The sequence below is a fragment of the Geotrypetes seraphini genome, chromosome 15 (assembly GCF_902459505.1).
Source record: "Geotrypetes seraphini chromosome 15, aGeoSer1.1, whole genome shotgun sequence".
Classification (NCBI taxonomy): Eukaryota; Metazoa; Chordata; class Amphibia; order Gymnophiona; family Dermophiidae; genus Geotrypetes; species Geotrypetes seraphini.
The window spans coordinates 25,710,579-25,737,087 of record NC_047098.1 but is presented as its reverse complement, the minus strand read 5'-3'; the positions used below and the strand labels follow the sequence as shown (position 1 = coordinate 25,737,087).

Genomic DNA, 26,509 nt, shown 5'->3' with positions numbered 1-26,509 from the left:
TTTGGAAACACCGACAGTGTTATTTTGGACAGATATCTTTTGTTTTGGAGTTTTCAAAAAAAATAGGCACCTTATTATAAAATCAAGCACGGTATGCCTATTTTGAATGCAAACATACTCCTGGGAAATTTAAGTGTTCACTTGAATGCAGAAAATGCTGTCTACATGTTCATCTCATATAAAATTATCCCAATGAGTCTAGGCAAAACGGTTAAAGGTAGATTGAGAAAAGCCCCTTCTCCCAATTCCAATGATACCTTGCTGGTGCAGTTATCCTAATAAAGCAGCATGAAAAGCAAGAGATAAAGAGAATACAAGAAGAAAATCAAACAACAGACATACAGATCCTTCAGTCTTCTTTGCAAGGTTGCCCTGAGGCTTATAGTTCTAGATCGGCTCTATCATTTATCTGAAAAAGACTTGCTTTGTGTAGTTATCTACTGAAATCAAATGAGCTGATCTTCTGTCATGCCACAACATATCTACCCAGGGTAACATTTTAAGTACAAACATATAAAAGACATGTTAAACAGGCAGTTAAAAGGTGGGGACCAAAGGACTGAACCACACAAGGCCTGGTTTCTGTATAAGAAAATACAATTCCTCAGGGCTTCAAATAAGGGATGTTATTACACAAGTGCCATTTAAGAGGAAAGAAAATGTTTCTTCAGACAGAACTTAAAAAAGAGGTGGTATGGTACAGAACAAAGACAGATCTTGGTTCCACTGCCTGTACGATACCATTTTATTTGGTACGTTCATGAGAGCTTAAAGTCAAATATCTGCTTGGAACAATAAACTTCTCCTTATAATGACAGGGGTTGCCATGCAGCTTATTTTCAAAAAATTGGAAGAACTGGGATAGGTTAAATTACACATTCTGGTGGGAATCTCTCTGTTATATTTTTAAAATTGAACGTTTCATGGCCATACAGCAGGGATGTTACAGGAATTTTATGGATGTTTGGGAGCCATTGGCTAAATTTTATAAGGAATGATAACTGATTTTATTTCATTTTCCTATAAACATACACATCCAGGGTGGGTGGGGGGGAGGGGGAAGGAAGTTGCATTGGAATTTGATTCAGGGAATTTATGGATAGTTTGTTGAAGGTTTTATTTTATTTGAATATTAGGTGGGAGGGTGGGGGAAATATAATTGTACATTAATGTCTGAAAGTTTATTGTGCTGGTCTTATAATATTTTATGTATAAGAATGACTTGGTGCACCATTGTAGTTTGAAAATTCAATAAAGATATACAAAAAAACCCCCAATGCTGCACATCATGCTTTTTTTCACATGTACTCTCTTCCTTTGGCATAACAAAGGGTCAGGTGTCATTTCATCCTTGCTTTTTAAGCTGAATTCTTTAGACTTTGGTAAATGTACTACAGCAAAGAAAGTGCATTGTGTACAGACAAAACACTGTTAGATGTGCCTGGTTTCCAAGCACTGTACTTACAACCTCTGCCAGTGCTGAGATGACTTTGCCCAATGTTGTGAGTGATTTGTTGATGTTTGCACCTTCCTGTAACAACATAAATGTCTGTGATTAGAATCTGAATCTGCACGTTCTACTATCTCGTATTTTTATTTGCGTTCGGCTTAAGTTATATTCAGATAAAACAGATATTTCCCTGTCTCCAACAGGATTACAGTACAATCTTAAGGGCCAGATATATTGTACTAATGTACATTAACATGTTAAAATGAATTAGTTTGATTTAACACATGTTATTTAATGCAAAGCTCCCTTATTGTCAATGGGGCCTATTAATTAACTATGTACATAGTTCAGGCTAATGCACATTAATAAATCAAGCCCGAAGTTTCTAATTCATGCAAGAGGATGAAATGATATGCCCAAGATCACAAACGTGAAACGCGTTGGGAAGGGGAACCAACAATGACAAAAGATAAATTATTCTGATTTAAAGATTTAAAGAGTTGGGATAAGAAATAAAGAAAACTGAACATAATAAGAAATAAATAGTAGTAAAGTTATAAAGTTATAAAAGTTAAGCTATGAAGGGAATAATGAAGAATACCACTGCTACCAATTTCGAATGAAATGGTGGAATCTGAACTCCCATCTAGCTGTTCTTGAGCGCTTAAGGATTGCAAGATCACAAAAAGCATCAGTGGGGCAAGAAGGATTTCAAAACTTGGCTTCCCTGGTTCTCAGCACACTACTCTAATCACTAGGCTACTTTTCTAGAAAAGTCAGATGCTACAATCCTCAATCCTCATTTACCCTAACCCAACCACTTTCTTTTTGCCAAGATATACCCCAGTCCCTCCACTCTCCTCATCAGGAAGTTTACCTTTAATCGTGTCCCCTTGGCTCCTGTTGAATCTGCTCTCTCACTCCCAGCCAGATCGACAAGGCTGATCTTACTCACCTGGAGGAAGTGAGATAGAACAAACAGTACTGATCAATGGCTTATCATTATCGTTTATTTAAAATTTACTATCCTGCCTTATCTGACAAACAGGCCAAGGCAGTGAACAGACTAAGAGCATTGAGAATAATGGAAACAGGAACTTCAGAGGTCTTGACAGGAAAGTACATAACAGTCACACACAGAAGGACAGATCTAACAGAGATTCTTCTATCGCTAGCTAAACAGAGTAGTGTTCCTCCAGCATGCAGAGCACCAGATACCCAGAAATGCTTGATCACTCTCTTTAAACGACATACCTTCTCTGTGGGGAGATTGGTTTCCAGGTCATGCCTTTTCTGTGTGAAGACAATGGTGAAGACTGCATGAGAGCGGCTACTTGTCTCATTCATGTTTGTTGCAGCCACTGTCCTATAGGGAAAAGGCACAATTAACATCAACTCATATCACAGTATGGTAAGGTTATGGAAAGGATTCTAAAGGAAATCAATAGGAAGAAAAAAAATGAGTTGTTACCTGTACATTAGTTTTTCCTTTTGTCCCAAAGGATCAGTCTAGACTTATGGGTTATGCCTATCTAACAGAATGTGGAGGTGGAGATAGAGATAGAGGAGGTCTGTCAGAAAACAAAAAAAGTCGATTGGGTCTTTTCCTTATCCCGTTTCATTGCAGTTGAGCTCTTAGGGAAAGAACTGTTGGCATTTCGAGCAGACTGGAGTCCCGAACTTGAGTTGTGCTGTAGGTTTTTTTCTACTGAATTTTTTTCCACTGCAATTTTTTGTGACTTTTGTTTTTTTCATTTTCTACCATGGACCCCTGATGAAGGTTGTCCGAAACACGGACCGTGTCGGGTCCCCTGTTTGGTAAAAAAGTTTTAATATATATATTTTTTTGCTTGTCACAATAAATTTTGCCTACGTTGTTGTACACGTCTGCAGTTCTGTTTGTTTGTTCCAAGATAGAGTGTACAGCAGACTTAAGCCTACTGTGCATCTGCTCTCAGCCAGTATTCAATATCCAAGCAGTAGGGCTAAGAGGAAACATTGTGGAACTCCTACCTCTTTGACACTAAAGAAATAACCTCAATAAGGAAACAGAAAAAAAAAACAACAAATGTACTTGAAAACAAAATGCGATATGGATTGACTCAGTGGGGGAGAAGCCAAGATGATGAAACACTCTTGGTAAGTTCTGTCCTCTGTGTAAAGCTTTACCTTCCTGAACTGCTCATTTCTTCTTTGAGGAATAATTTCTTTATGCCGTATACAAAGAGGAAGGGGGCAGTGCATGCTATTTCCTTACCGGCCCGTGCTACTTTCTTTCCTTAGGACAAAAAAAGCTATTTCCACTTTCCCTACCCACCCCCCCACCTCCCTCCTGCTCAAACCGCACTGAGTGAAACCCACATTACGTTCAAAGGTGTAGTTAAGTTTCCATTCTTCCTTTCCATTATACATCAGTCTTTTAGAGGAGGTAGCCAACAGGCTGAGACCTCTTCAGAAAATAAACCTGATGTAGTAACAATACAAACTCAAAAGAAAATGATGACCCTTCTGCTCCCCGAAGCAAAGAAGACTGGGAACTCAAGAGGAGCCAGAGTGTGTCGGGAAAAGTCCAATGGATCACATGCAATCATGCACACAAGCAGCACCTGCTGGTAGATAAGCATAACCCACAAGTCTGGATAGATCCCTGGGACATAATGGAAGCTCTCCTTCAAAAGCACAGAAAATCCTTACTTTCGGTTAGAGATTAATGCTTTATCATCATTCCCTAGTCAGTGCTAAAGCAATGATCTTTGGTAACTGGCCCCAGCATAAATGCAGGATATACATATGTGGAAAAACTGAAAGTGAATGGAGGTAGGAATCCTTCCCACAAAAGGAATAGTAAGACCTCTCTCTTCTGCCCATTTTTCTTTCCTTCTGCATAAGATAAAAATCTATTTTGTTTCTGATTTCTCCCAGCTAGGTTTTTCTGTGTTTAATGAATGTCCAAAAGAAAACACCACAGGTTACTAAAGGGAAACAGAAAAGAGTGGGTATAATCATACAAATGTTCCAGGAGGAATGATAAGTCCTTTATTACCAAGCACTCAGTCCCAAACATTATGCATAATGTGAATTAGAAGCAGATCCTACATGAGTCATGTTTCAGCTAACAAGCCCTCATCAGGAGTCCCATTTCATAATTCATTAGTCATACTCTATAGGCTGGGATTATCCATTAAATAAAAAACTGTACCAAATGTACTCAATTGATGCGAGAATGCTACAGTGAACCACAAAATATAAAAGAAATAGAGAATATATAAAAATACAATTTGCAGTGATACAGAATTCTTGCTAACAGCGTCATCAATAGTGTTTATCCTTGGCTTTTTTAAATTCTATTTTTGTTTTATCTCTTATTGTGTTTGTTGAGAAGTTATTCCATGCAATTGCTAAGACTACAAACTTCCCCTCCCACCCAGCCTTAAACCATGACCTTTTCTTCTAGACCAGGGGTGCCCACACTTTTTTGACTCGCGAGCTACTTTTAAAATGACCAAGTCAAAATGATCTACCAACAATAAAATTTTAAAAAAACACAACGCACACTGTACGCATAGAATTGTTAATTATCATTCCTATTCCGGGGTTTTTTCAAAGAGGTCAAAGCAGATGACTCTATGCACTGTCACCTCAGTAACAACCATACAAAAATAGACAAATACCCACCCCCTCCCTTTTTACTAAACCACAATAGCAGTTTTTAGCGTAGGGAGCTGCGCTGAATGCCCAGCGCTGCTCTCAACGCTCATAAGCTCCCTGCGCTAAAAACCACTATTGCGGTTTAGTAAAAGGGGACCGTATTGTAAAATATAGACAGCAGATATAAATTCAGACACATTTTGATCACTAAATTTAAAATAAAATCATTTTTCCTACCTTGTCTGGTGATTTCATGAGTCTCTGGTTGCACTTTCTTCTTCTGACTGTGCATCCAATCTTTCTTTCAGCCTGTATGCTTCCTCTCCTCCACACCTCATTCCCTCCCCCAACTTTTTCTTCCTCTCTCCCTGACCTTTCTTTCTCTCTTCATGCTCCCTTTCTTTTTTTCTGTTTCTCTTCTTTCCTTCTGTCTCCCTGCCTGCTCCCTTTCTTTCTTTCTCCCTGCCCTTCCCCAAGCCACTGCCGCTGCCATCGGGGAACAGGAGCCAAAACGCCACCAATGGATAACAGGCTCCAAAGTCGACGCCGACACCACCCCATGCTCTTCCTGCTTCGGGCCGACCAGCATTCCTCTCCCCGACGTCAATTCTGCCGTCGGAAAGGAAGTTCCGCCCAGCCAGGCAGCGATTGGCTGGCCCGAACTTCCTCTCCGATGGCAGAATTGACGTTGGGGAGAGGAATGCTGGTCGGCCCGATAGATCGCCAAGGCAAAGTGAGTCCTGGGTGATCGACTCACTTTACTTTGGCGAGCTACCGGTCGATCGCGATCGACCTATTGGGCATCCCTGTTCTAGAACTTCCTTTCCTGCAAAAAATTCTTACCTCTTGAGTATTACTTATACCTCTAGGATTTGAGTTCCCAAGCATCAACTCAAAAAACCTCAGTTCAAAGGGCTTATACTTCTGATAGCCATGAATTTGCCTTTCCACTTGCTCTACCTTGGAAAAGCATTTGAAACCCACCTGGCTTTGTTGCCTGCATCCATCAAGTCAGCGATGTCCGAGTAGGATGTTACTGCTAATTTGGACAGGTCTTCTACATAGGGTCCAAGGAGAGGGTGTTCACGCACACGTAGGTTCCCCTTGTTTTTTGGGTTCAGCAAATCTCTGACACGTTCGCAATAAATCTCCATGTAACTGACCTATGAAGACAGTCACACCAGGGCAGTTTGAGAAGAGGATTGTTCCAAGCAATAAAATGGTTCGGGGGAAGGGAAAGTGTAAAGCAAATCCCTGTACAAAAGGGAGGCAGCAGTACCAGCAGGCAGCTGCAGGGCAGGATGAAAAAAGTGAGGCCAGTGCTTGTGAAGATAGTAGGAAGGAACATGATATACCAGTGGCAGGGAAGTAAACATATATGACAGGAAGAAATAGAAAAGCTTCGTTATTATCAAGTATTCTCATAAAACTCACACAAAGGTTGTGTCTAGCTGTCTGAAGAAGGTCATAAATAAAACACTGTACATGATCAGCTAATTTGGAATTCCAACAATGGGTTGTCTGTCTCTTATTAAGAAGCTATGATCAACTCTGCATTGTCAACACGTCATAAAATAATTTATCAAGGTTGATGTATGGGAGTAAGGATCCTGGGAGCTTTAAAACGCTCACCTCCACAGAGTAAGAAATTTCATCGTTATTATTGTCATTGATTTTCTCAAATAGATCTTCACAAAGCTAAAAGGGAGAAAGAAAAAACACAATCAGTCACATATTGCAGGCATGGCTCTGATGTGTCTCCAGTAGGGGGAGGCAGTGAGAAGTGTTCATCTCAAACAACCATTTGTCAATTTGCTCAAGAAATCAGCCCTTGAACTTCCACAGCCCAAATGTTTCTATTTCCAAGTTATTTCCTCTTCTTGGGTTTGTAAAAAAGGTTATATTTTAACACTAGAGACCTAAAGTGCCAAAACAAACTGTTTATCTGAAATAAATGCAAAAAAATAAATAAATTAATAATTATACTGTGGATTTCAGTCACAAGCCCGTGGTATAATTATTAAGGAAAAAAAATGGTTACCAATGCCAGACTGTGAGACTGGAGCCCAATCCTATCAATTATCAACTAATACATTTTCATCAAACAGTACCGCTTTGCCTCAGTTATGAAAGACATAGTACAGTGGTGCCTCACACAACGAACTTAATCCGTTCCAGGAGCAAGTTTGTTATGTGAAACGTTCGTTGTGTGAAACGCGTTTTCCCATAAGAATACCTGTAAAACAAAATAATTCGTTCTGCAGCCCTACATTTCCCTCCCTCCACCTCACCTCACATGCAGAGCCTGCCAGCCTTCTCCCTCACCCAGCCGCACGATCTCAAAAAGCTGTGCACGCGCAGCTGCTGGAGTTGATCAATGTTCTCTCTCCTGCAACTTCCGGTTTCCGGTTGCGTCAGAGGAGAAGATTGAACAACAGAGCATGCGCGCATGTGCTGCTCTTTGAAAGTGTGTGGCTGGCCGAAAAAGAAAGCCGGAAAACTCGGTTTTTAAGGTAAGGTGGAGGGAGATGATGGAACACTGCATTCAGACAGGAGGGTGCTGCTGTTCCCGGCTCACATTAGAAAGCGGCGAGAGTAGTTCCGCCCCCCCCCCCCCCGGGCCCCTCGGGCGACTTCGTTGTGTGAAACGAAGTTCGTTATAGGGAGCAAGACAAAAAGTTCGTTATGCGCAGCGTTCGCTGTGCGAGGCGTCCGTTATGCGAGGCACCACTGTATATCAAATTAATAAAATGATAAATGATACGCCTTCACTAGGATTATTTATTATCAATGGGCCAAGAATTGGATTTATGGAAGTCCTAATGAAACACTTAGAAATCCTTTTACTAAGGTGCATTAGCCGATTTAGCGCATGCTAAATGCTAACGCATCCCATTATATTCTATGGACGTGTTAGCATTTAGTGCGCACTAAAATTGGCCAGCGTGCCTTAGTAAAAAAGGGGGTTAGAGAGGAAATAAAAAGATCTAAGAAAAAGAGACGAGAAGAGGAACTCTCTCATTATTATTACTGCTCCAGTGATAAGAGACACCAGCACAGCAGAAAGGCCTTAAATTCATATGAGAGGGGACAGGAAACTGAATCACTGTTCCATGTTCGAGGATCTCCTTCCTTACAGTCAGCATCCTACGAAACTGATGCAGGGGATGGAATGATACGATACCCGAAATATATCATTTTGATTTCCTTCATCAGTCTTCAAAATCTGGACATAAAATATGCATGGATTTCTAGAACGTCCTCTATTCTCTGCATAGTGCAACTGTGCACTGCACCTGGAACTGTAGCTCAATCAGGTTCTAAGCAAGAGCGGCAAAACTTTTTAAATTGATCTCTATTCTTTTGGCTGAGGTGTGCTCAATGCTCTTGTCTCTTCTCTATCTCATTGTCAGACTTAGAAGAGAATAGAAGTTGTAATAATGAACAGTTTTAACCCAGATCCCAGGGTTAATTACCTGAGGGATAATGCCAGCTTGCGTCTCCTCCTGTTTGCCCATCATAGTGTATGACTTGCCAGCACCAGTCTGCCCATAAGCAAAAATGCAGACGTTGTAGCCCTCAAAGGCATGCTGCAGCATCTCCTTCCCAATGTCATTGTATACAAGATTCTGGGAAGCAAAGCATGGATCTTCTTGCTGCAAAGACAAAGATATAACTTGACACAAAAACAAAACAAACTTCCCAACATAAAAGAGAACTCAAATCTGTGGGCAGATGGACAGTGTGCAACAAAAAAGCAGATTTTCTAGGCCTATCATAGCACTAAAATGCCTATCACTAAAAGTATCTACTCTTGGTAACCAATACACAGTCTCACTCGTAACTACTCATCGTCACTGACAGACAGCCCTAGCTGTCAAGAAAAGAATCAGAGTCCTCACACACTCATATGGATCTGATTCCAGTGGCGTTTAGGGAAGGGAATCACAATGTTCTCACATAGAGAACTGATCAAGGAAGGTGTCACACTTTTCATACACAACGATCTGACTCAAATGATTATGACCTCATACTGCCTTCACGCCCAAACATAACACAGCACATCAGACCCACAGAAACATGCCTGCTAGCAAGATGGTTATCACAATGAAAGGAAACAGCTGATCAACCCACAATAAATTATTTTCCAACAATGTAGCAATTTTCGCAAGAGAAATAGAACTAGGCGGCATATCTCTTGACAGGATTTAGAAGAGGAAGCAGGACACTATAGATTAAATATGCAAGCTACTGTATTTCCTGGAACAGCGCCAAACCTTTAGTCTTCCTTTTTCTTTTCTGGAAGTCAACCAGATTTCAGGTTTCATCCTTCGGCCAAAAATGCAAGTGCATTTTTGGCTGAAACTGAAACTTCTTCCCCCCTCCCTTTTTGCCACTAGATCAAATCTTCTTGGGCCCAAATCCACCCCACCCCAACAGAAAGACGGTCTTCCAATAGGCTGGGTCAACCATTTACCCCACCGGAAGAAAATGCATGCCACCATGCTGGCCCTTCCTCCCATTTGAAGGGCATTCCCCATAAACTACCTTTAACTGCCCTGGTGATCTAGTACCTCTTACAGGAAGGAGCTGTCATAGTTGCTCCTGCCCCCGCCGATTCCTCCGTAACTATGACTATCGAGAGCTCTCACTGATGAGACCTGGTCTTTTGGGAGAGGAGGCAGCCTGAGAGGACCCATATTCTTATGGGGAGGAAGAGAAGCGGTATCTTTTTCGGTTTTGGCTGAAACCTATCAGCAGATTTCGCTGATTCATTCAGTTTTGGTCAACACCAAGAAACCGTTTCAAACAGTCTCTATTGTTCTCTGCAATACCTTCCTTCCTACCATTCTTGACCTATTGCCATAAAACTGGTTTTTTTAAAATTGTGGTGCACCATAATCGCATGCCCTTGGGGGATTTTACACCTTAGCTATGGAAAAGCCATGAAATTTTGAGTAAAAACCAATGCTAAACTGATAAAATTGAAATATCCAATTGTACCTAGAAATTGGTTACATTTCTGTTTTATTTTGGCCACATGGTCCACTGTTGAAAAATCAGTGTAACTTGAACATGATATCAGATAAAGACCACAATTCCCATCAGTCTGTCCATTCTTGATGCAATGCAGGAATACTTATCCAAATCCTTGGAAGTTAAGCCTCAGATTGAATAGGTCTACTGGCAACCTACACAACACAGTCATGGTTATAACCCTAATAGTAGTGGCACGGCAGTACTACGATTTCAAGAAATCTGTGGTAACCTGTTCTGAGCAGTCAGAGTTATAACTCTAACATCAAATAACTTGCTTGGGACAGATATAGGGGGCAGTTGTAGGAACAAGGTTATGAGGCTGGGTAAAATGCACAAGATGGAACTAGCTTTGATTCAAGTATAGGGCTTTATATGGTTATCTACCAAGATGGTAGAAAACTGGGCAGACTGGGAGGAAACAAAAGGTCTAGGAGAAGCTGTGCTGTAATGTCCAGGTAAAATAAAAAAATATAAAGTATATAAAAAAGATAAGGTAGAATTAGAGTGTTAGAATATGAGGAGAAGCAGTAAGGTCCAGATAAAATATAAAGCATATGAAAAAGATAAGGTAGCATTAAGCATAAGAATAATAGTGGGATTTAATGCTTGTTGAGTAACTCCCTCTTTTGCTAACCTTTATATTTTAGTTCCCCCAACCTTGAGAAAGTTCGGCGAAACGCATCGGGAAGGGGAATGGACTTTGAATAAGCTAAGTCTATTATTTATATATTTATATAAAATAATTGAAATAAGTAAATAGTTGGGAAATAGTACTTGGAATCATGAAGAATCCCACCACCTGTATCTATTGATAAGGGTGTATATCTGAATTCCTAAGATGTACTGCTGTAAAGAAACTGGACTAAGAAAGAATTTATAAAGAATTGATATATTATCTAGCGCTATTATACTATCTAAGTTGGAGTTATCCCAGGACAAGCAGGCAGCATATTCTCACATATGGGTGACCTCCAAGCTAACCAGAATGGGATGGTGGGAGTGTTGGCATTTAGAAGAATAAATTTTGTAATACTGTTTGGCCAAAATGGCCATCCCGTCTGGAAAAAGAATCCAGACAGTAATATGAAGTGAATGTATGAACTGAGGACCAAGTGGCAGCTTTGCAGATTTCCTCGATAGGAGTAGATCTAAGGAAAGCTACTGAAGCTGCCATAGCTCTAATTTTGTGGGCTGTAATTCGATCCCCTAGGTGCAGACCAGCCTGAGCATAGCAAAAAGAGATACAAGCAGCCAACCAGTTGGAGATTGTTCTTTTGGAAACAGGGTGTCCCAACTTGTTTGGATCAAAGGAAACAAAAAGTTGAGGAGAAGAACTATGTGACTTAGTCCTTTGCAAATAGAAGGCCAAAGCACGCTTGCAGTCCAGCGTATGAAGAGCTGATTCTCCAGGATGAGAATGAGACTTGGGAAAAAACCACTGGAAGAACAATTGATTGATTGATTGAGATGAAATTCTGTAACAACGTTTGGTAAGAATTTTGGATGAGTATGGAGTACCACCTTGTAGCTTGTAGTTCACTAACTCTGCGAAAGTGAGAGCGATTAGAAAGACAACTTTCCAAGTGAGATATTTCAGATGAACCATAGATATTGGCTCAAATGGAGGCTTCAACAGTTTAGCAAGAACATTGAGATCCCAAACTACTGGAGGTGATTTGAGAGGTCGTTTGACATTGAAAAGTCCTTTTATAACTTTGGAAACCACAGGATGAGCAGAAAGAGGTTTCCCCTCTAGTGGCTGATAAAAAAAGCAATTGCGCTGAGATGGACTCTAATGGAAGTTGATTTGAGGCCAGATTGAAATAAATGAAATAAGTAATCCAAAACTGAAGACAAGGAGGTAGACTGAAGCTCCTTGTGATGAAGATCGCACCAAGCAGAAAACCTAGTCCACTTCTGGTTGTAATATTGTCTGGTGGCAGATTTTCTGGAAGCATCTAAGATGTCTCTGACAGATTGAGAAAACTGCAGGTTTGAAGTTATGTTGAGAGGTACCAAGCTGTCAGATGAAGAGACTGCAGGTTGGGATAAGAAGAGAACCTTGACTCTGGGAAAGCAGAGATGGGAAAACTGGTAGAAAGTTTGGTTCCCTGCTGTTGAGTTGAAGTAGAAGGGAGAACCAAGGTTGTCTGGGCCACCGAGGAGCTATCAGAATCATAGTGGCATGGTCGTGTTTGAGTTTGACAAATGTCTTGAGAATGAGAGGGAATGGAGGAAACGCATACAGGAACCTGTCCGTCCATTCCAGAAGAAAAGCATCTGCCTCTAGGCGGTAAGGAGAGTAAATTCTGAAGCAAAACTGAGGCAGTTTGTTGTTTTGGGGAGACACAAAAAGATCTATCTGAGGAGTCCCCCACTGAGAAAAAATGTGATGGAGAGTCAGTGAATTGAGTGTCCATTTGTAAGGTTGTAGGAGACGACTCAATTTGTCTGCCAGTGAGTTTCTCTCTCCTTGAATGTAGACAGCTCTCAGAAAAACATTGTGAAGAATTGCCCAATTCCAAACCTTCTGAGCTTCCTTGCAAAGGAGGAGAGATCCTATCCCTCCCTGCTTGTTCACGTAGTACATAGCTACTTGATTGTTTGTATGAATGAGCACTACTTGATCGTGAAGAAGATGCTGAAAAGCCTTGAAAGCAATGAAGATCACTCTGAGTTCCAACAGATTTATGTGATTTTGACGATCTGTGGCAGACCAATGCCCTTGAGTACAGAGACCATCAAGCTGAGCCCCAAAGCATAGGTAGAAGAGTCTGTTGCAAGGACCTTCTGATGAGTGGGAGTCTGGAAAAGCAAACCGCTGGAAAAATTGAAGAAATTGTCGCAGAGCAGAAGTCACTGTAATGTGCTGAGAGAGCGGATCAAAAGCCTGCAACCATTGAGAAGCCAGTGTCCACTGAGGAACTCTGAGGTGAAGTCTGGCAAAAGGAGTCACATGAGGCCATGTGACCTAAAAGAACCAGTATGTGTCTCACTGAGAGTGAAGTGAGGGTAGACGCTGTTTGGCAAAGTTGAATGAGTGCATCCTGACATTGCTGTGGAAGGAATGCTCTGACTTGCACATTATCCAGTATAGCTCCAATGAACTGCAGAGACTGGGAGGGCTGCAGTTGAGACTTGGGAAAATTGACCTCGAATCCTAAATTTTGCAAGAACCAAATAGCCTGTTGTGTTGCTACAGTAACCTCCTGAGAAGTGTGTTCTTTTATGAGCCAATCATCAAGATATGGGAAAATCTGAAGTCCATGACTTCGTAAGGCTGCTGCTACCACTACCAGGCACTTGGTGAAAACTCTGGGAGATGATGCCAGGCCAAAAGGTAGCACTCTGCACTGATAACGCTGATTTCCTAACTGAAATCTGAGGAACTTGCGAGAGGCTGGATGAATGGGAATGTGCCGCCTTAAGATCCACAAAGCATAACCAATCATTGTGATCTAAAAGGGCATACAAAGATGTCAGGGACAGCATCTGAATCTTTTCTTTGACAAGAAATTTGTTGAGAGCTCTGAGATCCAATATTGGTCAAAGACCTCCCATCTTCTTCGGAATAAGGAAGTAAAATCCCATGTTCTGCTGTTCCAGAGGAACTCCCTCGATAGCACTGAGAGCTAACAGAGCTTGTGCTTCCTGGAGAAGGGGGGGTCTGCGATGAATTGGAAGGAGACTCTCCTGGAGGGTGGTCTGATGGAATCTGAAGGAAATGAACAGAATAACCCTCCTTGATCATGGAGAGAACCCAGAGGTCGGAAGTGATCAATTCCCATCATTGAGAAAAATAATGAAGATGACCTCTGATGGGAAGAGGGGGAGACAGAGGTAGAGAGATTGATGTTATGTTCTGGCTGAGATGGTCAAAAAGGTTGTGTAGGCTTGGCTGCAGCTGGTGTCTGAGGCTTCCGCTGATGTTGAGCCTGCTTCTTTGGCGGTGGCCTGGAATAAGATGCAGATTTGGGGGGATAGCGCCTCAATAGGAGGAAGGCTTAAATCTCCTGGAAGCTGAAGGTTTAGCTTTTGGTCTGAGTAAGGTGGTAAAGGATTTTTCATGCTCAGACAAAACTTAGTGACATCTTGAATGGATTCTCCAAAATGTTCTTCTCCAAGACAGGGGATGTTCGCTAATCTGTTCTGGAGATTAGGTATGATATCTATCAGTCTTAACCATGTCAACCATTGCTTAGTCACTGAGAATGCTGTGACTCTTGAAGACATCTCAAAGGCATCATATGCTGCCTGTACCTTGTGCACTCGAAGTTGTGTAAGAGTACGATACATATTTTTAAACTCAGAGATGCGATGAGAAGGCAAATATTTCAAATATGATGTGAAAACAAAATTATAATTCAGAATTCTATGGGTCATCATGGAATTCTGTTAAAATCTTCGACCAAATTTGTCCATGTTCTGCCTTCACGTCCAGGGGGAACTGCAGCATACACCTTAGAAGGGTTGGATTTTATCAAAGAGGATTCAACCACCAAAAATTGGTGTGAAAGTTGAGGTTTTTCAAACACTTTACACTGAACCACCTTGTAACGAGAATCCAGTTTGGCTGGCACTGCTGGAACTGAGTAGGGAGTATCTAGATTTTGCTTAAAAGAATGTTTAAGTATACCATTCATGGGTAGCTTAAGGGACTCTTTAGGAGGATGAGAGAGCTCAAACTCATCGAAGTACTTCATAGTGTATTTAGAATCAGATTCCAGCACAATCTTAAGGTTCTTCTCATTTGATGAAGAAATCTGGTGAAAGACACCAGTTCAGATGGTGAAGCTTCTCTCTGAGGAGAAGAACAACGAGAACCTGCCTGTGGAAAACCCTCTGGCACCAAATAAGATGGGAAAGCCGCAGGATCATGCTGAAAATGAATATCTGAGTTCTCAGGCAAAGAAGAAGAAGGTCAGTGACCCCTGGAACGATATGGTGTGGAAAGAACAGGGGATGCAGAACGTATTTTGACAGAGCGTATTGGTGAAGAATGTTTTGATTTAGAAACATGTTTCCCAGATCGAGCAGTCAGAGATGAGAGATTAGACTTATGCCTCGATTGTTGAGGGCGCTCTGAAGAATGATGCCTTGACACTGAAGTCTGCTGCCTCGATGAGCAACAAGACAAGGAGGACTATGGCCTCAAAGATTGATTCTTGGGGGAGGATGGCCTCAGCCCCAACAATCGAACCCTATATGAAGATCTGTGTCTCAACATTTTCCACTTAGGTTAAGGAGATCTTTGCCTTGAAGACTGATGCTTCGAGGATTGCAAATCTTGCCTCGTTACTCAATATCAAGGTGATGTCGATGTCTGCTCTGAACCTCAATGTTGCTTCGATGGAGGTGTAGAACGTCCCATTGAAGATCGATGCTTAAGCGCTAGTGACTTGGATTGATGATGTACAGCCTGACTTGAGGAGGAACGATGTCGAAACAGCCTCGAGGATTTGACACCTTCCAATGAAGCAGAGCTCATACTGGTCTGCAGACAGAGGTGTTGATGTGGAAGTAAATTTGGCCATCATATTACCAAACTCCCTACGAAAGATATCCTTCAGCATATCTTTCAACCCAGGCACCAATAATGATGGTGTAGACGGTATCCCCGGTGCACTCCGGCGAGGGTGACATCAATGATGATGTACCTCGGAATTTGGAGGCAAGCCGCCTAAGTGGTCTCTTAACGGCTGGCACAATTAGACTTGCTGCCTGAATGGCCTGAGACTACAACTGGGAAGCTGGTGGCTTCTTAGCTAGCTTACACTGTGTCAGTGAGATCGATGTAGATATCAATACAATCGGGCGAAGATGACTTCAATGTCTTCGATGGTGCAGCCTTCCCCGAGGACGATAACTTGGTCGAGACCAGCTTCAGTGATGTTGAAATTGAGGCCGATGGCAATGTTTATCAGGATTAGATCCATGCTCGCGCAGATTTTTTCCTGCTGAACTCGATGGTTCTTCAGAGACCGTTTCTGTAGCGTGGCGCAGCGCACACAAGATCTGGGACAGCGGTCTGGGCCCAGATACTGTGTGCACTAGTTGTGCGGGTCAGTTATTGAAATTGCGCGCTGACACTGGCTACACTTTTTGAATCCGGTTACCGGACAGGACATGGAGGGAAAAATGGCTTCAGCCAAATCAAAGCCCGAAGGCTGAGGCCGCGGAGTAGGCCCTGCCATCAAAAACGGAAACAAAAGAAAAATATAATTAATTTTTTTTTATATAGAAAATAAAATCACAAGTACAACTCGACGAAGAAAATACGAGCCATGGCTGGAAGGAATTAATTTACACGCAGAGAGCCTCGAAGTACGGACTTCTCAACTCCACGGAAAAACTAGAACTGAGGAAACGCTGAGGAGAAAACACTCATGCAGTTGCGAATTTTCTGAAGTTCTTCAAGCAAGATTGTTTGTGAAGCTGTCCGCATCGGGGCTCTGTGGATGACATCACCCATATGTGAGAATATGCTGCTTGCTTGTCCTGGGATAAAGCTGGAACCTAGAGACTGAAAGAATAATAAATAATTGAAATGGAAAGCCTTTTTTCTTCATATACTGTATATTGAGGTCGACCTTGGAAGTATCCTCATGTGTAGATTCTAAGTATATATATATATATATTTTTTTTTTTTTGGAAATGAGGAAATTAAACTGACACATTAATCTGAATAATTTACATTAGTAGTGTAAGTTTAAATAAAGATCATATCAACCTAATTTTCTTAAGGTTTCAGCAGACCTGTAAAATAAGGTCCTCTACAAAATACTTACTTTTTCAACAAACATTATAGCAGCATTTACTGTATATGCATTTGCTTGCAAGACCACACTGCTTAAGATGGTTACATGTAGTGAAACAAAATCTCAGCTTTTAGAGAGTAGAAAAGAAATACATTATTGCATAAACTTATCATCATTGCTTGAAATCAAAAGTGTCATATGTGCAATTTGTGCATGAAATTAGAGACATATTTCAGTACTCTGCTGTAAGCTCTTCTTGAATGCCAAACTGTTGTTTTGATACTTTACTAGGTTACTGCAAAAAAAAAAAAAAAAAAAGTTTGATAGTGATTTATAATAATCACATTAAACTTCACTTCCCATGTGGTCTGTTTTGCATCAAGAACACAAATACTTTTGCTTTCATGTAATGTCAGCTTTGCTCAAAAAAATATAAAATATATGCCAGTGAACCTACCACCTCCCCCTGCCTGCTTCCCCCCCATCCCCTCAGCAAAAATCAACTTGACTAGGAAATGCACAATCTGGGTAGACTCAGTTTTCACTCCCAAAGGGAAGGCTCGAGCTGAGCAGGACAGCTCCTGCTAAGCCTGGGCCTCACACAAGCTGCTCTCCTTCCCTGGGAAGAGAGGTCATTACTGTGTTGAGATAGTGTTAAGCAGTGGTTAAGTGGGTGAATATTAGTCTCCTATTACATTACTGGTAAGAGGTATGCCTCTTGATGATGGATGTTTATTCTCTCTCCAAATCATAATCACCAGGGATCAAAAAAGCTGGTATAAAATAAATTTTAAACAAAAATATTTACAATAAAATTCCGAAAACCAAACAAAAACTGCAGACAATGTACACGATGCAGGCAAGAATTTATTGTACCAAAGTTAAAATGCAGTAATAAAAAACCTTTTTACCAACCAAGAGACCCAACACGGTCCGTGTTTCGGACAACACGCCTTCGTCAGGGGTATACAATCACTTGAGTGATTTGGTTTTTGGCAGCGGCTCTTGGTGTAATACACAGGCATTTGTCGTTACCTTCATTTTTTGCGGTACATTGGACACCTTATTTACCATGGACCCCTGACGAAGGCGTGTTGTCCGAAACACGGACCGTGTTGAGTCTCTTGGTTGGTAAAAAGGTTTTTTATTACTGCATTTTAACTTTGGTACAATAAATTCTTGCCTGCATCGTGTACATTGTCTGCAGTTTTTGTTTGGTTTTCCTGTTTTGGTGGTTTTTCTGCAGATTCGGTTGGATTTCTTTTTTTGTTGCTCTTTTGTCTACAATAAAGTTCCAGCACAAATTTAGCACACAAATTTACCTCCTATAAGGCACACTCATGGCAATGTACCTCACTCTGAGCCTATCCAACTAGTAAACACACATATTGTTCATGCATACAGGAGGACAGTCCAAATAGTTCACTACTTTGGAATAGGCAAACATGGAGCAGAAATCCTTACCGAGGTATGTGACCAGTAAGAATAATCAAAGCTGAAGGACTTAGGTGGCTCCTTTGGATTCTTTGGATTGATAATACCTAGGACAAATAATAAGTCAAATTCTTAACAACCATGAGAGATATTCCATGGATGCAGAGGTGCATGCAATGCGATACAATACAATAAAAGTATGGTTCATAGACAACTCGGCAAAAGACAAAGGCGCGCGCCGACAACTGAGCGCAAGACGGAGGCGCGCGCCAAAGAAAATTATAGGTTTTAGGGGCTCCAACGGGGGTTTTTGTTGGGGAGCCCCCCCAGTTTACTCAATAGAGATCGCGTCTGAGTTGTGGGGGGTTGTAACCCTCCACATTTTACTGTAAACTTAACTTTTCCCCTAAAAACAGGGAAAAAGTGAAGTTTTCAGTAAAATGCCCCCACAACGCGGCGCGATCTCTATTAAGTAAAGTGGGGGGGATTCCCCCCCAAGCTCCCCCCGTCGGAGCCATAAAAACTGTAATTTTCTGCGGCACACACCTCCGCACTGCGCTCAATTGTCTGCGCGCGCCTTTGTCCCGGCGCGCTTTTGACCTGACACCAAAAGTATGAAGTATGCTAGCAAAAAGACATTTGAGGAGCACTACAAGGGAAGAAAGAATAGGGACATGCAGGCCGATGTTCAGAACTCCTCCACGCAGGAGAATACTGCAGAAAAACAAAAAACATAACTTCCTAATGTTCAGCACTAATAGCATGCAAATCATATGCTAAACATTAGGAAGTTATTTTTCAGAACCTGCCTTACTTATGTACACAAGAGCTGCACAGAGAGCAAAGCTCTTGTGCTCATGCCCAGTGAAACTGGGGAGTCAGGAAGAGGACAGTCATTGGCCGAAGGCTGTGGTCCAAAGAGGGTTTATGCAGGAGGTGGATGTCTTCCAGCTGCACACAGAACTGGCCATTGCAGAAAAAGTAAAATGCTTCGGATCTCCAGTCTGATCCTTTTCAGGCAGGTGCAGGAGAAAGCAGCCCAGCATCTCCCTCAGTTACCTTTGCATCCCAGTCACCTCCTCCCTCTTTCTGTTTGCCGAAGGCCAGAAAAATATCCTAATGCTAGCTTCAAGCTGGCATTAGGGTTCCCGCAAAAGGGCAGAATTTCTTTAAGGGCGCTACTAGAGAAGGACAAAAAACCATCCCTAACTGAACTGGAAGTAAACTCAATCAAGTACCCAATACAGAGCTCCCTCAAAATCCTAGGTATACATTTAGACAGATGCTGCACAATGCAAACACAAATCCATAAAATCACCCAAAAAGCATTCTTCACAATGCGAAATCTAAGAAAAATCAGAAAATTCTTTAATAAAGACCAATTCAGGATCATTGTCCAATCCCTTGTGCTAAGTATTGTAGACTACTGCAACAGCCTTTACTTACCTTGCCCTACCAACACAATAAAAAAACTACAGACCATCCAGAACACAGCCCTCAGACTCATATACTCACTCAGCAAACACGACCACATTACCAATGCATACTTAGAATCTCACTGGCTACCAATAAAAGCAAGAACACAATTCAAACTCTACTGTCTCATTTTCAAAGTGACCCACGGCACGGCACCCAGTTACCTAAACAACCGTTTTCACTACTACCTCTCACCCAGAAGAAGGAGAACGCAGAACCTTTTCACCTACCCACCTCTCAACGGTACTCGTCTTAAGAAACTTTACGACAACCTTCTGGGGACACAGGCAGCTAAAATCGACTCTGACATCTCAAAACTTCTGACCAAAACAACAGACATAAAAGAGTTCCGTAAAGAAATAAAAACACTACTGTTCAAAAAATATCTCCCATCACTCTAACCACCACCCAATGAGTCCCCAATCAACGGAAACACCCACCTATAGTATCTCTTTGTCTGTGATCCAGAATGTACTGTAACTCTTTTACACTACACCCGATTTAACTTGATTCAGTTGACATGTATTATCTTCTGTGATATGTATTATCTTCTGTGAAATTGAAGTATCATTATCCTTTACTGTTCCTGTAACTTACCCTTATCCTGAAATGTAATTCTACTGGAACTGCCCAGATAATTTCTATATTGTAATCCGCCTAGAACCGCAAGGCACAGGCAGAATAGAAATCCGTAATGTAATGTAATGTAATGATTCTGAGCATTGGATGGGAATAACTAAGCAGCTCATTTGACTGTATTTACATGCTGATCTTCAGAGCCCATATAGTGCTTCCCTGCACTCATGCCCTTTGAAAATGTGAGCAGCCTAGCGCTGGCGTTAGATTCTGAACATCGGCCTGATGGAGAGGAAGAAAAACAGAATTAATTTCATCCAAATGCTAGTCAGGAGCTTTAAAACCAAGCAACACAACCAGGAGAAGTTAGAGAGGCTTATTTGTCACACACCACTAAGTTATGATATCCTGTTAACTTAAGGGTCATTTACTACCAGTGCACTGCTGTCTTCTGCACATCCTGCTTTACTCCTGTGAGCCCTGCAGTAAAGATAGTGTCTGCTAAGCACCATAGCAATTTCTGTGCCAGAGAACCCCAAATTCTGGCCCACACCTACAATTGGTATAGAGTTATCACAAAAAGAAATATGAAAAGCAAGGGCCAGATCTCCTATTTCTGCCTAAATTTGTGCTTGCATCTAGAGAATGACACGGAGACAAATTTTCCCTGTCCCCGAAGGAACACAATTTCCCCTACAAGTTTTGTTGCTGTCCTTGGACCTATTCCTATAAGTTCCACCTTAACTGCACAAGTTTCAAACACCTAGGATTTTAAAGTATTTAAGGCTTGTGCAGATGAGGACAGAGCTTGCAGGAATGGGGCAGGGACAGGAAAAGAACTTGCCGGGATAGGAAAGTGAATTCCGGGACGGGAAGTGAGCTCCCGCGAGGATGGGGGAAAAAAAATTGTCCCCGTGTCATTCTCTACTTGCGTCATTTTTTTTTTCTCCCCCTAGACAGCGGAGATGAAAGGGGGTGTCAGTATTGATCACCACCTATGGTATCCACAAGGAATTTCTGCCGCTGCAGCCAAAAAGGAATTAGAGGAATGAATGCCTCTGTTTTCCCAGTACACTGTTAGATTTAGCTGTACATAACGGTTCTGTCAGATTCCCACTCCCAAGCTTCTGCTCTGCACCTTGGCATAATACTAATGCCAATCTAAAGGGGAGACAGCTGCAGAATTCTCCTTCCTGAATCCTCTAACAGATGCTTCATCCTGTCCTGGGGATCTCACCACAGCCACAAATAGCAACAGTTGCTAGCAAATCTCTCTTATTTGATGCCGCTCACAGCGATTACAAACTGTGAGCCGGGCATATATGCGTGCCTGTGCTGAGTGCGCAGAAAAGGCCTTCTGCCTGATTCCAGAACACTCCTGGGGGGTGATGCTCTCTACATAGCAACAGGACAACAAAATGGTAACGTGAGCTTTAGAGCTGAGAGCAGCTTTCTCGCTGCACTCTCAAAGCCGATTTGCATGTGCTAATCTACTGTACAGTGGTGCCTCACACAACGAACTTAATTTGTTCCAGGAGCAAGTTTGTTATGCGAAAAGTTCGTTATGTGAAACGCGTTTTCCCATAACAATACATGTTAAAAAAAATACTGTAATTCGTTCTGCAGCATAAAATATGCTAAGATGACATAAAAAAAGATAAATTTGTCAAAATGGTGAAAATGGTGGTCTTGCTGAGGCCAAACTCTTTGACGAGGTCACACTGTTTTACCCCACATTCACTCCTTCTAATTATTTCCCGTTTCATTTCAACAGAAATCACCTTCCTGCTTTTTTTAGAAGCCATGATATATAAAAAATATTGAGTTTATCTTAAAAGGACGACTGTATACAGTGAGAGAGGGCAGTTAAGCGCAGTGACTAACGACTGCCTGCAGTGCCTGCGCGGAAGGATGCAATACATCGGCAGCTCGGGCGACTTCGTTGTGTGAAACGAAGTTCGTTGTGTGAAGTTCGTTGTGTGAAATGAAGTTCGTTGTGTGAAACGAAGTTCGTTGTGTGAAACGAAGTTCGTTGTGTGAAGTTCGTTGTGTGAAATGAAGTTCGTTGTGTGAATCAAGACATGAAGTTCGTTGTGTGCAGCGTTCGTTGTGCGAGGCGTTCGTTATGCGAGGCACCACTGTATATGCAAAACTGACAGAAGTAAAACCAAAAAGCACTGTACATGTCCAGCATCTGCCAGTTCTTGCCCCGATTACTGCCATTGCGACCTGACATTCATAACCCTAATTTCTACCTGTTTCCTCTATTACAATATTAGTTTTAGTTATACTAACAGAAAGGAAAAAAAAAAAAAAAAAAAGAGCGGTTTGTGTTTGTAAATCACAGGATAGGTACAACACAGACAGCGGCAGTGCAAGCTTCCTTCACGTATTTAATGTCCCACCACAGAACAGGTACAAGGTTCATAGACAAAACCGCAGAAGACAAAGGCGCGCGCTGACAACTGAGCGCAAGACGGAGAAGCGCGCCGAAGAAAATGACAGTTTCCAGGGGCTCCAGCGGGGGGTTTTGTTGGGGAGCCCTCCCACTTTACTTAATACAGATCGCGGCGGCGTTGTGGGTGGTTTGGGGGGTTGTAACCCCCCTCATTATACTGTAAACTTAACTTTTTCCCTGTTTTTAGGGAAAAAGTGAAGTTTTCAGTAAAATGGGGGGTTACAACCCCCCAAACCCCCCACAACGCCCCCACAACGCGGCGCGATCTGTATAAAGTAAAGTGGGGGGGTTCCCCCCACACACCCCCATCGGAGCCCCTAAAAAGTTATTTTCTTCGGCGCGCACCTCTGCGCTTCGCTCAGTTGTCGGCGCACGCCTTTGTCTTACGCGGTTTTGACCTGACACCCAGGTACAACATAGGGAGCAGCAAACTCACCCCCCCCCCCAGGAAAGATATAGCATGGGTTGTAACAATTTCGCACAAAATACAGTATTCCTGTCACAGAAGAGGTACTATAAGCTTCCCTCACATATTGTTCCTCCCTGTCGAGGGTAAAGGCCTGGGAAGTTTGCATCCTAGAAATGAATGCGTGACTGCATGGATGGCGTCATCGAGAGCGTTTCAACTTCCTGACCGTGGGATGATTTTCCAAGGGCTGCTGAGCAGGGATAGTGTGCATCTATTAAAGAAGGGAAGAAGTGGCTTCAGCAGCAGACTGACTAACCTACTGAAGAGAGCTTTAAACTAGAGGTCTGCACGGGAATGGGGATCGCGGGAATCCCCCCTAACCCACGGAACTCCCACGGGGACCCCCCTCTGGCCCACGGGAATCCCATGGGGACCCCCCTCTAGCCAATGGGACTCCCACAGTGATGGAAGGCTTTAGAAGCAGGGTTTGTCCATATAATATAATGGACACGTCAGCTTTAGTAAAAGAGGGGGTTTATAAGTTAATTACCTGAACAGAAAACAAAAAAAGGGTTCCACCAAAGAGATTCCACAAGGAAAACAGCAGCGCAAATACAAAATAAACTGTGGAATTGATGATCCTGTCAGAAGTAATTGCTGCTTTTTATGGGGACGGGCGGGGATGGAGGTAATTCCTTGCGGCGATGGGTGGGGTTGGGATGGAGAGGATCCTGATGGGAACGGGTGGGGACGGAGAGGATCTGGGCAGGGATGGGTGGGATTTCTGTCCCCGCGCAACTCTCTACTTTAAACTAGAATTGTTGGGGCAGTGAGTATAAGCCCTCAGGTAAGTGAATCACTAAACAAATGCGCTTCCCATGTTTTTACGGGAGGAGAAGGTGTTTGGGAAATTTAAAAGCGAGTTAAAAACCTTTCTGTTTAAAGATGCATTTGCAAATTAATTAAATTTTATTTTATAGTGTTATTTTAGTGAATTATTCTGCTTTTTTTTGTTATTCCAACTTCCTTTTGTATTTCCCCTGTATGTTCTTTCTTTACTATAAAAAAAATGTATTTCATCCCCTCTTTCCTTTTGTTTATATTATAATTAATTAAGTGTATGTAATGTTTTTGTTTCCCTATGAAAGTATATTTTACTGTACATCGCTTAGAAATTCGATTAAGCGATTGAACAAGCCAACTAATAAACTTGGAAACTTGGAAACTTGGAAAAGGAGGAAATGTCTGGAAAGCATATACTAATGCTCGAAGTATGGGAAACAAGATTCTGGATCTAGAAGCTGTGATGGAAGAGGATGAGTTGGATTTAGTGATGATCACAGAGAACCATGACTGGGATATACTGTAGTTATACTGGGCTATAATCTGTTCAGAAAAGACAAACTAGGAAGAAAAGGAGGGAGAGTAGCGTTATATGTTAAAGATCATATTAAAATCACACAATTGCAGGTTTTGCAGGGTAAGGAAGAGACACTGTGGGTCAATCTGGAAAGAGGGAATGGAAAATGTATTTACATTGATGCGGTAATTAGATGAAACTAAGACCGGAGACCAGGAGGGAAGCTGGAGGACACTGCAAAGAAGGGGGAACATGCAAGCCTTGAGGGGGGGGGGGGAAGATTTATAAACTATAAAGAGTTTTACCTCATGCAAAATTGTCATTTCTTTAATAAGACATTAACTATTTTTTCTGAGGCCCTCCAAGTACTTACAAATTCAAAATATAGCCCTGCAAAGGGTTTGAGTTTGAGACCACTGTATAAGATCATTCTATTCCCCTTCTAACGGAAAAATGTTGGCTTCCAGTACATTATAGGATACTGTTCAAGATTCTTTAGGGTATTATGCACTGGGCTTCAACAAATATCTTGCCTCTTTAACAATACCCTATGGCCCTGTTCAGACGCCTCATTCCTTAACAAAAAACTGTTTAATTTTTCCATCTCCATCTCAAGTGTGTTGGGAATCGACCCACAATTGTACTTTTTTTTTTTGTTTAGTTCCTCTCTATAGAATTCTTTGCCATCCCACATACAATTAGAGCTGTCTTACACTAAACTTTAGATGAGTTTTAAAGATTCACTTTTTTCAGATAGTTTTTGGAGAGCAAGCTTAGGAGATTAAAGAGTGACAGAGATATAACCCAATCAAATTTGGAATTTTACCGGGTTGGACTGTGTCTTTTCTATTTTCCTTTGTAGTTTTATTTCTTTTACTTGATATCGATTATTTTTACTTTGCAAATCGCTTTGAAAATGATGGCATATCAAATTTTAAACAAACAATAAATGAAATGATAAACTAAGGATAAAGGGTTTGATCCTAAGGTGGACCTAGGGACAGCTAGCAAATTGGGAGTTGTGCTGGAGATGGGCAGAGAGAAATAAATTAGTGGTGGTGAGGGGTGCAGCTTGAAGGTATACAGAGTCTTTGGGAGGATGGATAGAAAAAAGTACAATAGGGAGAGAGCAAGGTTGTCTGGGATGGGGCGTTTAAGCCTATAGACCAGTGTCTCGCAAACTTTGCGAAGCCGTGGCACACTAAACTGGTGGCCCTGGCTCGAGGGCATCTGGAAGTGCGCAGACATCAACATGATGATGTCATACACATGCATGATGTCATCATATTGACATCTGTGAATGCATGAAGGCCCTCCAGACAGGGCCCTGAGCAGCCAGTGGGGGGATGCTGGAAGGGAAGAGGCACGGAGAGGCACCAGGGAGGAGGCGAGACGCTGGCACTGGCTGACTGCCTAAAGGGAGGGTAAGTGGAGGCTCTGGCATCGACTACGCCTAGGGTTGTCGACCAACATTTGAAAAGTCAAAAGGGGTAATATGGCAATCCCTCGGGCCAACAGGTAATTGAAGCTGGGGTGTGGGAGGTGGAATACCCCATTGACCTCTTCATTGCTACTCCTCTTATGCAGAATTTTTTTTTTGGTTTTCTGTACAGTATTGTGAGGAGTTCACTGAGCCAGAAAGGAGGCCAAAGACTGATAGTGTGCTCTGTCCCCCCCGTGTGAACAAAAGGGAACAGTGTTTAATTATAGCCATGGAGAGAGGCTGAGTCTTAAAGCCCACTCATTTCATACACTCACTTGTGTGTCTGATACTTTAAAGCCGTATCTAGTAATTAAATATACTGTTTGTAAACAGATACTAAAGTCATTACATTGCAACTGTAATTAAGTTCTCAGCAGCAGCAACATTTATTCAGCTTCCAGAAATTGCCTCTGACAG

The 26,509-nt window shown here is 42.0% G+C and overlaps 1 protein-coding gene across 12 annotated transcripts in view; it reads right to left on the bottom strand.

The window, feature by feature from the left end:
- KIF1B (kinesin family member 1B) overlaps nt 1-26,509 on the bottom strand; it is a 195,786-nt gene that overhangs the window by 144,937 nt on the left and 24,340 nt on the right. For all 12 annotated transcript variants that reach the window (XM_033922756.1, XM_033922757.1, XM_033922759.1 and 9 more), the window contains 7 exons: nt 18,361-18,437; nt 8,575-8,754; nt 6,731-6,796; nt 6,083-6,261; nt 2,705-2,816; nt 2,328-2,405; nt 1,466-1,531 (listed from right to left, as the gene is read on the bottom strand). In XM_033922756.1, the coding sequence (XP_033778647.1) occupies nt 1,466-1,531; nt 2,328-2,405; nt 2,705-2,816; nt 6,083-6,261; nt 6,731-6,796; nt 8,575-8,754; nt 18,361-18,437 (758 nt within the window). The remainder of the gene's footprint in view (nt 1-1,465; nt 1,532-2,327; nt 2,406-2,704; nt 2,817-6,082; nt 6,262-6,730; nt 6,797-8,574; nt 8,755-18,360; nt 18,438-26,509) is intronic.